Here is a 13,322-nt window from a genome sequence, read left to right on the forward strand (position 1 = left end):
TGACTTATGACCTCTTTTCACATGACCATTGTACCATCCCCAAGGTCACCTGATCACTTGGCAACAGATTCATATTTATGATGGTTGCAGTTTCTTGGGGTCATGTGATCACAACAAAGTCAATGGGAAAGCCAGATTCACTTAACAACTGTGTTAACTAACTTAAGAACGGCGGTTATTCACTTAACCACTGTGGCAAGAAAGATCGTAAAATGGGGCAAAATTTTTTTAACAAATGTTTCACTTAGCAACAGAAATTTTTGGTGATCGTAAGTCGAGGACTATCCATATCTCCTCATGCATGGCATACTTTCAGAAAATACTAACGAAAGGTCCCAGATATGGACTAGGTTGTCACTGAACTCAATATGGCACCAGTTCATACAGGTTAAGACAGTTTTATTGAAAAGAAACCCTGGAGGAGATATCCTTCTGTCTATTCTATCAGAAAAGTCATCTTTACCTATACAGATTGATAAACTAGTAACAGCACACTCATAGTAAAAAAGAAGTAAAAATAGCTAAAGGGATGTTCTGAAAACTTAGTTGTCATTGTGATATTAAAATGGATAAAAGGGAACAAAATTCCCAAACAAAACTTTGATGGGTTTTAAATTTCTGTAATTTTATGGGGTGTAATGTTATTTTAAATTTTTTGGCAAATTTGAATCAGTTTTTTAAGGGTTGTTTTAATTATGGTGTATGTTTCTGTTTGTATTTTATTTGCCTGTTCACCGCCCTGAGTCCTTCGGGAGAAGGGCGGTATACAAATTAAAACATTATTATTATTATTATTATTATTATTATTATTATTATTATTATTATTATTATTATTATTATTATTATTATTATTATTATTATTATTATTATTATTATTAAAATAATCTAGGGATCCTATCCAGGAACTAATGATTATCTACAGATGAGTGAATTCTGTCATGACATGGATTGTGATGACAGATTGTATGACTTAATAAAAAGCACTACAAGCACTTTCAGAGAATGTAGTAAAACAGATAAAAACTGTGCAAGGTACATCAATTTAGATTTATTGTCCTACAACTTAGCTTTTTTTCCCCCTTAAATGATCAGCAATTGAAGCATATAACTGCTATTGTTTATTTGTGTTCAAACAAAGGAAGAGCAAATTATTAACTCCATATTTGGTTTTGTTTGATTAAAATACAAGAAAAAGTCACTTTAAATGCTCGTGCTCTTCCCCTTTCTTCGCTTTTCCAAGGACTGCTCTTACGGTTGCGATAATAAAAGCCTTCTGCGGGAACAGTTGGCTTTTTTTTTTTTGCTGTTAAAATATGTACTGCCACTCATCAGTTTATTGATTCAAGGAAATAAATCTCCACAGCAGCAAATATTGACTTTTGTTATGAAAATGGAAGTGAATTGCTTACTGAACATTGATTTTAGAGAAGAATGAAAAAGGGCAAGTCTTCAATTCCCCCAATGTTCTTTCCCAAACTGAAATGTTATCTCTTTTAAAAATAACACTACTTTTGGGAAGTAGTGAACTAAAGTTGACAAACCTGTTTATGCAGAAAAGGATATTGATGCCAAGTGACTTCAGCTCTGATTCTGCACGTGAATATTACAGAATGCTGGTTCCCTGTGAAGGGGCTGTGAAGATGCTTAGTTTTTATTAGCTATTATGCCAATTAAATGTTGTGCTCCCTGATTATCTCAATGAAGTTACACGGGGATTCCCAGGAGATCAGCCTACCTTTGGATTTTGCATATATGCTGGAAATAGTGTCTGTGATGAAGAGAGAAGGCTGGGAGTGTATCCCCAGAACATAGAGTCTCAGTAGAGTCACCCATGGTGTGAAGTTCAGCCCAGCAGTCCAGCTAAAGCAAGCTGGCCTCTACATAGGGTGGCAACAATATAGGAAGTTGCTGGAGGCACTTTAGTTACAATGGCAAAGATGTCATTACATTCTGTGTGGCAGAAAGAAATGGCAAATTACTCCAAGCCGTAGATGAGATGAAGTGACTGATAATATGGTGCTAGAATATGAGCTCCTCAGGCTGGATGGTAACTTGTTATTGAAGAACAGCTGATGATCTTTTAAAGTATTAATGGTGTTTCTGATGTGACTACATTAAAGCTTTCGGAATATATAGTTGCTGATGCTGGTTAATAGGAAAAGAAAATCGTAAAACTTTTATTTACTCTAGAACAGAAGAGAAGAGAAGAGAAGAGAAGAGAAGAGAAGAGAAGAGAAGAGAATTTTTATTGGCCAAGTTTGATTGGACACATAAGGAATTGGTTTTGGTGCATACGCTCTCAGAGTACATAAAAGAAAAGATCATCAAGAATTCTAAGGTACAACACTTACAACACTTAATGATTGTCATTGGGTATAAATTTAACACTTAATGATACAACACTTAATGATAGTCATAGGCTACAAATAAGCAATCAGGAAACAATATCAGTATAAATTGTAAGGATACAAGCATTTATTTATCAAATTTAGGTACAGCCCATTTCCTGCTCAGAGTCACCCTGGCCGGCGTATAGTTAAACGCATACAAACCATATAAAAATGCAGTGCATGTATTCACAATCTCATATTCACGACAGCTTATGAGAGAATACATTTGTTAGATGTTCAGATGTCACACGACTGGGTGTGATACTGATTATACTGCATGAATGTAAATAGGATATACTTTGGTTTCAACATTTAAGAATATGCTTTTATTTATTTGGTGTTAGTTTTCTGATATGCTTATGTTTTTACTACTGTATGATGATTAGGGCGTTGCTTTACCTGAACGCATCTTCTGTCAATTGCAGGGACAGCAGTCAGATTGGGGAGTGACTCCTGTCTGATGACAACTGAGTCTGCCGGTTGAGAAGCTCCTCCTCTTCCTCTTGCCTCCCACTTTCAGATGAAGGAGATGCCACGGCAGACTGGCATGCTGAGCTGAAAAGAACAAGGGGAGACCCCCCGTCCCGCCCCTCCCTGCCTAGCCTGTAACAGATCCCCGGAGGACCAGGAATAAATGACAGGGTGGGGCTGACTGCTGTCCCTGCAATCGACAGAAGATGCGTTCAGGTAAACCAACGCCCTTTCTTTTTGATTGCTGGGACAGCAGTCAGATTGGGGACATGCCAAAGCTGCTACCCTATAGGGAGGGATGAGAAACTGAGTCCGACGGTCCCGGGAGTGGAATAACCCTCTGGAGGACCCTACGACCAAAGGCAGCATTGGCTGATGCAAATCTGTCCATCTTATAGTGTCTAATGAATGGTGAAGGAGAAGACCATGTGGCAGCCCTGCAGACCTCCTCTAAGGATGCCTGCGTAGCCCAGGCAGCAGAGGTAGAGGCGCTACGGGTTGAATGGGCTGTGATGTGGCGAGGAATGGGAAGGGCTTGAGAGGTATAGGCTGTGGCAATAGATGCCCTAAGCCATCTCCCTAAAGTGGGTGAGGAAACCTTCTGAAATAAAGAGATTGGTTGAAAGGAAACAAAAAGAGCCTCCGATCTCCGAATGGGAGAAGTTCGCTTAAGGTATATCTGGAGTGCCCTGCGAACATCAAGGGTATGCCAGGAATGTTCTAGGGCATGAGACGGGTTGGGACAGAAATTGGGAAGGACCAACTCCTGAGCCCTATGAAAGGGAGTGTTGATCTTGAGGACAAATGTGGGATCTAATCTAAGGACCACTCTGTCCGTGTGGAAAACACAAAGGTCTGGTCTAGAAGAAAGAGCTGCTAGCTCTGAAATCCGACGGGCGGACGTAATCGCTACCAAAAAGACTACCTTATACGTTAAGAATTTCAGACCCACCTCCCGTAAAGGTTCAAAGGGGGGTTTGGTGAGGGCATTAAGAACCCTAGCAAGGTCCCATGAAGGGTAGCGGTGTAAGGTAGGAGGCCTGAGATTGGAAGCAGCCCGTAAAAATTCCCGAATGAGAGGGACCAGGGAAAGGGAACCTCGAGCCCTGCAAACCCTGATGGAGGCCAGGGCGGCTACCTGCTTACGTAAGGTGTTAGGGGAGAGACCCGCATCTAAACCGTCCTGGAGAAAGTCCAAAATTCGAGAGGTGGAAGCCTCAGTGGGAGCCAAGTTCCTCTTGGAGCACCAAGAAGCGAACCTAGCCCAAGTGGCGTCGTATATTCTGTTCGTGGAAGCTCGTCTAGCTGACTGTAATGTCCTGATGACGCGAGGAGAGACATCTACTTCCCTCAGGAGGCGCCTGACAACCGCCAAGCGGTTAGCTGAAGCCAGCCTGCTGACAGATGTATCAGGGACCCCTGAGTCAGAACCACCTTGTGAGGCGGAATCCTCCAGGGAGGTTGAACTGATAGGGCTTGAAGATCCGCAAACCAGGGCCGACAAGGCCAATGAGGTGCTATCAAGATGATCTCCGCTTGCTCCTCCAATAGTTTCCTGACTACTTTGGCGATTAAGGAGGGGGGGAGGAAAGCATATAGAAGGCCGGGAGGCCAACTGCTGCATAGAGCGTCCACACCTTCGGCCCCTGGAGAAGGAAACCTGCTGAAGAACCTCGCTGTCTGGGCATTGGCCTGTGTGGCAAAAAGGTCGACTTCTGGAGAGCCAAATCGGTTCGACACTTCCTTGAACAAATTCGGGTGAATGCTCCATTCCCCCTGGTCCAGTGTGGTTCGACTCAGCTTGTCTGCCTGGACATTCGCCACCCCTGAGATGTGAGTTGCCTTTATCGATCTGAGGTGCCGTTCCGCCCAAAGGCCCAAGCTCTCTGCCTCCCTCATCAAGAGCCGAAAGTGGGTCCCTCCGAAGTGATTGACATGGGCCTTTGCAGCCATGTTGTCTGTTCTTATGAGAATGTCGTGACCCTGAACTCTGTCCTGAAAGACCCGTAATACCAGGTGAATGGCTCTCAGTTCCAACCAATTGATATTGTGAGATAGATCGTGAGGAGTCCATCTGCCCTGAGCTATTTCCGACTCTAGGTGAGCCCCCCAGCCATAAAGGCTTGCGTCTGTGGTCAAGACCAGACGATTTGGTTCCTTGAAGACCGTGCCCTTGTTCACTGCTGGAGAAATCCACCAACGAAGAGACCTCCGAACCTTGGTGGGGAGAACTACCCTGCAAAGGGAGGCTCCCTGCAGCTTCCTTTGGAACGGGAGAAGAAACCACTGCAGCGGCCTGCAGTGAAGGCGTGCCCAAGGACTATCCCTATTCAAGATACCATCTTCCCCAGAAGCTGGGATAAAGACCTCAGAGGAACAGGATCCCCCGACGTGACTGACTTGACCAGTGACCGCAAACTGGTCAGGCATTCCTGAGACAGAAATACTGTGGTGATGGATGTGTCTATGACTGCCCCCAGGTGTTGGATGCGAGTCGTCAGTACCAAATGGCTCTTTTCTGTATTGATGGAAAACCCGTGGCTCCTTAAGACCCGAAGGGTCATAGACAGATCCAGTAGGGCTAGATGTACTGACCTGGATTGAATAAGGAGATCGTCTAGATAGCACTGAATTCTGATTGGCAAAGTCCGAAGATGACCTGCCAGAGCAGCCATTATTTTGGTGAATACTTGAGGAGCCGAGGCAAGGCCGAATGGGAGAGCCCGATACTGGTAGTGCTGACTCGCATGACAAAACCTTAGGTATTTCTGATAGGCTGGATGAATGGGGACATGGAGATATGCTTCCGTCAAATCTATTGAGGTAAGGAAATCCCCTTGGCGCAGGCCCTCCAGGATAGACTGGAGAGAGTGCATCTTGAACCGCCGATAAACTACATGACAGTTCAGGGATTTTAAATCCAGAATCGCTCTCCACCCCACCCCCCGAAGATTTCTGTACCAAGAAAAGGCGAGAGTAAAACCCCTCCCCCTGATGGTCCTGAGGAACCAGCTGAATTGCTCGAATTTCCAAGAGGTGATCAATAGCTGATTCCAGCAGGAGCCGCTTTGCCCAATCCCGTGGGAGGGGGCATTGGAGAAATCGAGACGGAGGGGTGGAAAGAAACTCCAGAGAGAGGCCCAGCCAGACCGTCTCCCTCACCCAGGAGTCCGTGGTTGAGATCTCCCACTGGCTGGCAAAGAAAGCCAGGCGGCCCCCAATGGAAGATCCACGGATTTGTCAGCGGTATCTATGGAATGGGCGACCCCTTCCCCCTCGAAAGGGACGCCTGGAAGAACCCCTCTGACTAGGGTTACCTGACCTATCCTGTGACCTACCCTGACGGGAGGGGAAATAACGCTGGGGTCTGTTACCTGAAGGTCCCTGACCTGAACTTCGAAAGGAACGATAGGAAGAGCTAGCCGAAGGACGGAACTCAGATCTGCGAGAGAGAGAGGGAAGAACCCTACGCTTATCCTTTGTCTCAATGAGTAAAGGTTCCAGAGAGTTTCCAAAAAGCTTATCCCCTTGAAAAGGAGCAGAGGCTAAACGCCATTTATTCTTAGCATCTGCCTGCCAATGACGGAGCCATAATAGGCGGCGTGAAGCCACCGTGGATCCTATGGCCTTGGCTGCAAAACGGGAGGCATGCATAGTAGAGTCAGCTGAGTACTCTAAAGAAGCCACAATTTTATTGATGTCCTGATGAGAGCGGACATCAGAAGATGGTAAAAGCTCCTGTAATTGTTTGATCCAAAGAAGGGCAGCCCTATTGAAAAAGGAGGCCGCTAAAGATGACTTGACAGACCAAGCAGCCGCTTGGTGAGTCTTAACTAAGGAATATTCGGAACATTTATCCTCTGGCTTAAGGTTCTCTTCTGGAGGTCCAGCCGTGACTGAAGGGGAAACTAATGCTGCTACAGGGGAATCTACAACAGGGACCTGAAGCAATTTAGAAACCTCGGGGCCAAATTGAATAATCTTCTATTTAGTGCTGAAGGGTTGGGCCCTAAGGCAGGAACATTCCATTGGCGTGTAAGATCATCCTGGAAAAGCCTGGGGCCTGGAATCTCCTCAGATTCCAGAGCTGGTTCCTCAAATAGAGGAATAGAAGATTGACTAGGCTTGGAAATAGAATCAGAGGTAACCGGTGTAGCAAGCCCAGTGGTAACCTTGGCCTTAGGCAAGAGAGACCTAAAAACCTGAGGCTTAAAGAGACCTACAAACAAAGGTTGGTCTGGAGAAAGGTCTTCATCCTCAGATAAATCTAAATCCCTTACATCCTCTACTTCAGAAGAGGTCTGGCTAGGAGAAGCCCCGGTGAGAACTTGAGCCCCTGAACGGGCCTGGTCTGAAGTCAATTGAGACTGGCATTCTGATGCACTATTACAGTGTGACACCCAGGACTCTGTTCTACACTGCAATTCTGTATCTAAACTCTTTTGAATTGCTGTTTCAATCATGTTGGCAATTTCAGGGGCAATAACTGGTTCTTTTTTAGAACCCCTGGGATCTGCTCTTTCCTCCCCCCCTAAAGAAATACCTTGCTGAGGAAGGGGTAGCTGAGATGGAATAGCAGAGGAAACCTCCTGTGGAGCCAGGCCAAAAAGTCTCTCATTAATCCCTCCTGCTTTAGCCAAAGAGGGAGAGCCTCTATCAGGAGAAAGAGATAAAGGGGCATTCTGCTCAGTGATGGAGACCCCAGCACTTTGAATGGCAGAAGTGGATGGCTGGGCTGTGGCAACAGAAATGATCTGCTGAGGGGAGGCTTCTTGAAGGGCAGAAAGGCACACAGCCTTTTCAATGGCCTTATGGCGTTTGAGGGCATCCTTATCCTGGGCTGGAACAGATTGCCTTGATTTAGAGGTTTGATGTCTAGAGGACTTGGGCCTCTTAGAGGAATGAGATGACTCAGGAGATTCCTTTGAAGAAAGGCCTCTCTTGCGTGATTGATGAGAGGCAGAGTCAGCCATTCTAAATATGGACTAGGCCTCAAAGAGCCACGAGGCAAATCCAAAATGGAGGGAGCTAATTGTCCGATTAAAGCGGCCCTAAACAGAATCCAAACAAATAACAATAATGAGCTATAAGGGGGAATGAGGAAGAAACCCCCTAAGCTCTGTGCCCTCCAAGGAAAATCAAGAGAGAAGCTTCTCACTGTCAGAATAGTCTCCAGAGGTCCTTCCGACGTTTTCAGGCCCCCTTCAGTCCGAGGAGAAGAGGACTGTTGCCCACGAGGCTTCGGAAAGCCGAGGACGGAAGCCGGTCCCAGGAGCGGCTGCAGCAGGAGCCTCCCTCTCAGCTCTGGCGCGAAACTTGAAAGAAGGCTGTGAGCAGCTTCCTCGAAGCTTTGGAAAGCTGGGGGAGGGGGAGGGGGCAAAAACCGGTCCCAGGAGCAGGAGAGGTCCCTGCTGGCGCCTCTCTTCGCTGCAGCCAGGAAACAGGCATTCAGCTCTGCAGAGCTTCCTGGCTTGCCCACGAGGCTTTGAAAGGCCGAGGGCGAAAGCCGGCTTCTGAGCTTGATTCCAAGGCGCGAAAAGGCTGCAGCCGGCTTTAGAGGCTGCAGCTCTGCAAAAAAAGACGTCCAAGCTCTATCAGAGAGAAGCCTGCCACCAGCGGGCTTGGGCGTGAGCCTTTCTCGCTGGAAAGAGGCCCCCAAAGCAATTAAATAGGGGAGCCTCTGAGGATAGTAAGGAAAAACTCCTTACTCCTCTAGTGTTGTGTCTTGCCCGCCCTCAGAGCAGCCGGGGCCTTCTTACCTGCTCCCCAACACTGAGGAATGTATGCCTTCCGGCCCAAGTCCTGGCTCCATGCCCCCACAAACTGCAGAAGAAGGAGCATCTCCCTGCCCCAGCCCTGACTCCATGCCCAGGCAAACGGAGCAGCTAGACCCCTCCCCCTCCTCCACAGCAGGTGAGCCTGAGGAGGGTTTACTCCCAAGAACAGCTGATTGGAGTGACCCTCGCATCAGAAGATTGGAGAGGCGGAGGCAACAGAGGGAAGGGAGGGGCAGGCCTTAATGAGTGCTGAGTCATGGAGCCACACCCCATGGCCTATATAAAGGAGCTACTTTCTGGCAGTCTCTGAGTCAGGCAAAAGTCAAACTTATCTTGCTGAAGTCACTTACTGGTCTCCTGCCTGCTCTGAGGACTTTGCTAGGACTTTGGGCAGAGCTGCAGAGGCAAGCCTGATTTGGATTTCCCGGACCCAGCCGTCAGCGGAGGAGTGGGACACGACATCTAGTCTCTTTCTTTCCTCTTTTTTTTTTTTTAAATCTAGAATAATTGCTGGGCAGCTCAGCCAAAATGTGTCTTGTCTGATCAGAACTGAGTCTGAAAGTGGGAGGCAAGAGGAAGAGGAGGAGCTTCTCAACCGGCAGACTCAGTTGTCATCAGAGAGGAGTCACTCCCCAATCTGACTGCTGTCCCAGCAATCGAAGAGAAAACTTGTTTCCTCATAACTCTAAATATTAATCACTAACATTACCTTTATACAGACTGATTGCACAATAGGCAAGAACTATTCAAAATATACAATTCTAAAGGAATGTCAGAGGTAAAACGGAATCAGCAATAGATACTCTGTCTTTTCAAAGTTTCATAATTGTTCTCATAATGGCCAACTTTAATGGAAACAGTTCAAACCAAATATTTGCATTGGCTGAAGGTACTGGAATTATGGTCCTAAAATATGTATTGCAGTTTCTCAAATAGGAAAACCCCTTCTGAAAGCAATGACATAGTTCAAGGATTTTCAATAAATAGCTAGCAAAAGGCATAGAGATATAATTCTGTATCTTAATTCTCCTATCTGGGTTATACAATCTGTTCCTCCATTGTGGTATTATATTGACTGACTTAAGAAGAGGGAAAATTGAGAATCACAATGCTGGAGACAAATACAAGCTTGTAGAAAGCTGTGTGGCACATGCAAATATTTTCCTTTGAAAATTAAAAACTTGCTGGATTTTTAAAGTCCAATTTGTTTTACATATCTGCTTATCTGTTGTCTACTGAACTGTGCAGCAGCAGCCAGACCAAAAGAAAGAGTCATAGAAATTTGAGAAAGGAATTGTTTAAAAAGAGCTTTATGATAATGCTGAAGTGCATCCCTGAGCAGCAGTACAGTCTGTATAGAATATCCATAAAGGTCATTAGCAAATCCAAGAACACTTCAGCAGAATTGAATTGTATATGATTGAAGAAATAGTATAGAATTATCAATCTCCACCACCTTGAAAAGTCAAGCAAAGTAGATAAAAACATAGCTGTTTTTCCTGTATGCCTAGCCTTCAGGAACTACTCTAAACTCGATATCCTCAATTGGAACTTAGGTTCCAGCTCATTAAACTTTATGCTTCTACATTTTAGTTGGCTGGCACATTTCTTATTTCTACTATTAGCTGAAATAAGGGCTGCACCTATCAATCATCATCTTAGGTCTAAAAGGACGTCTCTCAATCTTTGTCAGGTTTTGAATAAATCTATTAATCAATGGAAGCAATGAAAATTTTGAGTTCACCCATAATTTGGACAAAGTTATTTAATACTATACACACAAAGTTCTCAGTATCAGGGAAATTACCGTAGTTGAGAAAGACTCATGGGCTATCCACCAAGTTGTGCTATTCGTGCATGCTATGGAGGGGGAGGAGTATGTGTGGGATTGCATGTGTGCCTGGGATGGGTTGCCAGATAGAATAAAACCATATTGAGTTTTGGAAAAGCAATAAATTTGCTTAGTATTGATGGTGTGGCAAAGGAGGAACTGATGCTGAATAATCAAGATCTTAAAACACTCACATATGTGCAAAAGAATGCAATATACTTCTCCTTGAAGTGCTTGCCATAGCAGGAGGAATATATTGCTGTCTCCATGCCTTTCCTAATTCAACTTCTAGCTCTTGTTCAGAATCAGGGTTTGAAAAGCCCATTCAGACCGTTAAGACTAAATCCCTGCTCAGTGAAGGAATCCTAATTAAAGTATTCTCAATAGTAGGGTCTCTAGACTTGATCCAAAGATACACAGTGAAGGCAAATCCTCTATGTCTCTGGCTAATTGGTTCCACTATCAAACAGCTCTTACTCTTAGGATGTTTAAATCTGCCTTCCTTTAATTTAAATTCATTCTTCTGTGACCTGCACTCCAGAACAACACAGAATAGTGCAATGCTCGTTTGAAGCAATCTTGGGAGGAAAGTTTGTGGCAAAATTATATCTTTCACTTTGGTGAAAACTTATAGCACCAGCATCCCCCCAAAAATGGTTAATACAAATACATATATACGATATGTTTGTGCTTATGCATATATTTATATATCTATGCAAAGATATACTCACCTACTAAACCTAGATCAGGAATTCCATGGTTCACTTCCCCCAAAGTAATTTCCCTCAACATTTTCTCATAGGGCAATATTCCTAGATGTCACCAGTTGACCCCTACAACTAGATCTGTCATTTTGCAATGATCTTTCTGAACTTTGGTTAGTGCACCGTGGGACTGTTGAAGAAGATCATGCTATCTACATTATGTGTTAGAAGACTATTCTGAGAAAATAATTGAGTCTTTTCCATAATTTGAATCTAGCCAAGCAATATTCTCAGTCTTATGATAAGTCTCATCTTAAAACTGAAAAACAGTAGGTCTGTTTTAGTAATAGAACCAGTGGTAACATTCACAACAAGCTGCTCTCGGGAATTTCTTACATGTTTATGTTTCTTTTCCTTAAATCCTATACAAAGAGATTAAACTGCACTTCACCTGAGATTGCCTCAAGACAAAATACCCCCTTCTTCACTAACCCCATTTAACTGGAACAGATCAAGAAGAGGGGAAATTATTCACATGTTTCTGAAAGCAGAGAAAGTAAACAATAGACCAAATAAGCTGGAGTTGCTACCCAAAAATCCAAAATGACTGTAGAGTTACCTTACGATCTTCTTTAAAGAGTTCTGCTGCTGTTGTGAAATGTGGAATTGAGTTCTTACAATGTGGACACCCTGTGGGATAAATAAAGGTAGTCATAAGCTGCATGTGAAGTGTTTGGCAATAAAAAGCACCATCAGGTATTCACAGCAAGTTTGAAAGCTAAGAAATAGCACATCTATTTTCCTATGAATGAGTCAGATGTTTTTATTTATTATTTTATTTATTAAATTTCACCACAAGGTGACTCTGTGCATAATTATCACACTATTTACATACCATGATAATATCACTTGTCGCAGCTTAGTATCACTTGTCGCAGCAAACTTATACAAACTCATATCATACAATTCTTAAAATCCAGGCATTTACCAATAACAAGCCAAATAATGATCCATTTTACAGATCCCAAAAACTGTGAGATTTTAATTTGACTTCAGCAGTCTGTGGCTCAGACTGCTAAGACAGTCTGTTATTAACACAGCTGCTTGCAATTACTGCAGGTTCTAGTCCTACCAGGCCCAAGGTTGACTCAGCCTTCCATCCTTTATAAGGTAGGTAAAATGAGGACCCAGATTGTTGGGGACAATAAGTTGACTTTGTATATAATATACAAATGGATGAAGTCTATTGCTTAACATAGTGTAAGCCGCCCTGAGTCTTCGGAGAAGGGCGGGATATAAATGCAAAAAAATTAATAATAACACCTATTTGTCCTATCTTGTATCAGCATACAATAAAGCAGACTGGAACACAAACACTGTTTCATTTACTTCATATAGTAATTCTGAGATTAGTTCTGTCTATTTTAAGTAAGAAAGAGGGGAAAATAGCATGAAGAGAAAGGAAGTAGAAGATAAAGGGAAGAACAACCAGGATGGAAGTCAGGCAAAAAGAAAGCAACCGGACAGGGGAATCTTGCTCCTAAGTATATTTAACCTGAATGTTTTTAGTATTTTTATTGTTGTTTTTAATATATTTCGTTGTAATATATTTTTTCAATTGTAAGCCACCCAGAATTATTGAATGAGATGGGTGGCTCTAGAAAATGAAGGAAGGAAGGAAGGAAGGAAGGAAGGAAGGAAGGAAGGAAGGAAGGAAGGAAGAATGAATGAAAAGAAGAATGAGAAGCTCTGTTTGATAAGTTCATCAGACAAGCATTCCTACCCTTTGCCCCCAAAATATAATCTTAAAGCTGATCTTCAATACACCCATTGTCTGCAGTAAGATCTTCTATTTTCATTTTATGAGATTTTCTTTCTTTTCAATAACTTCTGAATGCAAAGTAACTATCTTCAATGCCGTAACCATGTTTTTATAGTCAAGTAAAATTCTGCCTGTGCCTTGATGTACCGAAAACTAGAAAGCTGTACCTAATTTTTTGGACAATAGGCAAAGAAGAGTTCTCTTAACATAATGGATGGAATTCACACTTAGCTAGGGAATAATTAATTTCCTTTCGCACAGAAGATTTATGTGAGCAAAATATAGATGCAAAAAGAACAGAGCTGTTTTAGCAACTATGTAAACTGA

The 13,322-nt window shown here is 43.4% G+C and overlaps 1 protein-coding gene across 1 annotated transcript in view; it reads right to left on the reverse strand.

Annotated features, from left to right (window-relative positions):
- PDIA5 (protein disulfide isomerase family A member 5) overlaps positions 1-13,322 on the reverse strand; it is a 180,990-nt gene that overhangs the window by 24,242 nt on the left and 143,426 nt on the right. The window contains exon 14 of the mRNA XM_058194942.1: positions 11,793-11,863. Within this exon, the coding sequence (XP_058050925.1) occupies positions 11,793-11,863 (71 nt within the window). The remainder of the gene's footprint in view (positions 1-11,792; positions 11,864-13,322) is intronic.

Source organism: Ahaetulla prasina, chromosome 1 (assembly GCF_028640845.1).
Source record: "Ahaetulla prasina isolate Xishuangbanna chromosome 1, ASM2864084v1, whole genome shotgun sequence".
Lineage (NCBI taxonomy): Eukaryota > Metazoa > Chordata > Lepidosauria > Squamata > Colubridae > Ahaetulla > Ahaetulla prasina.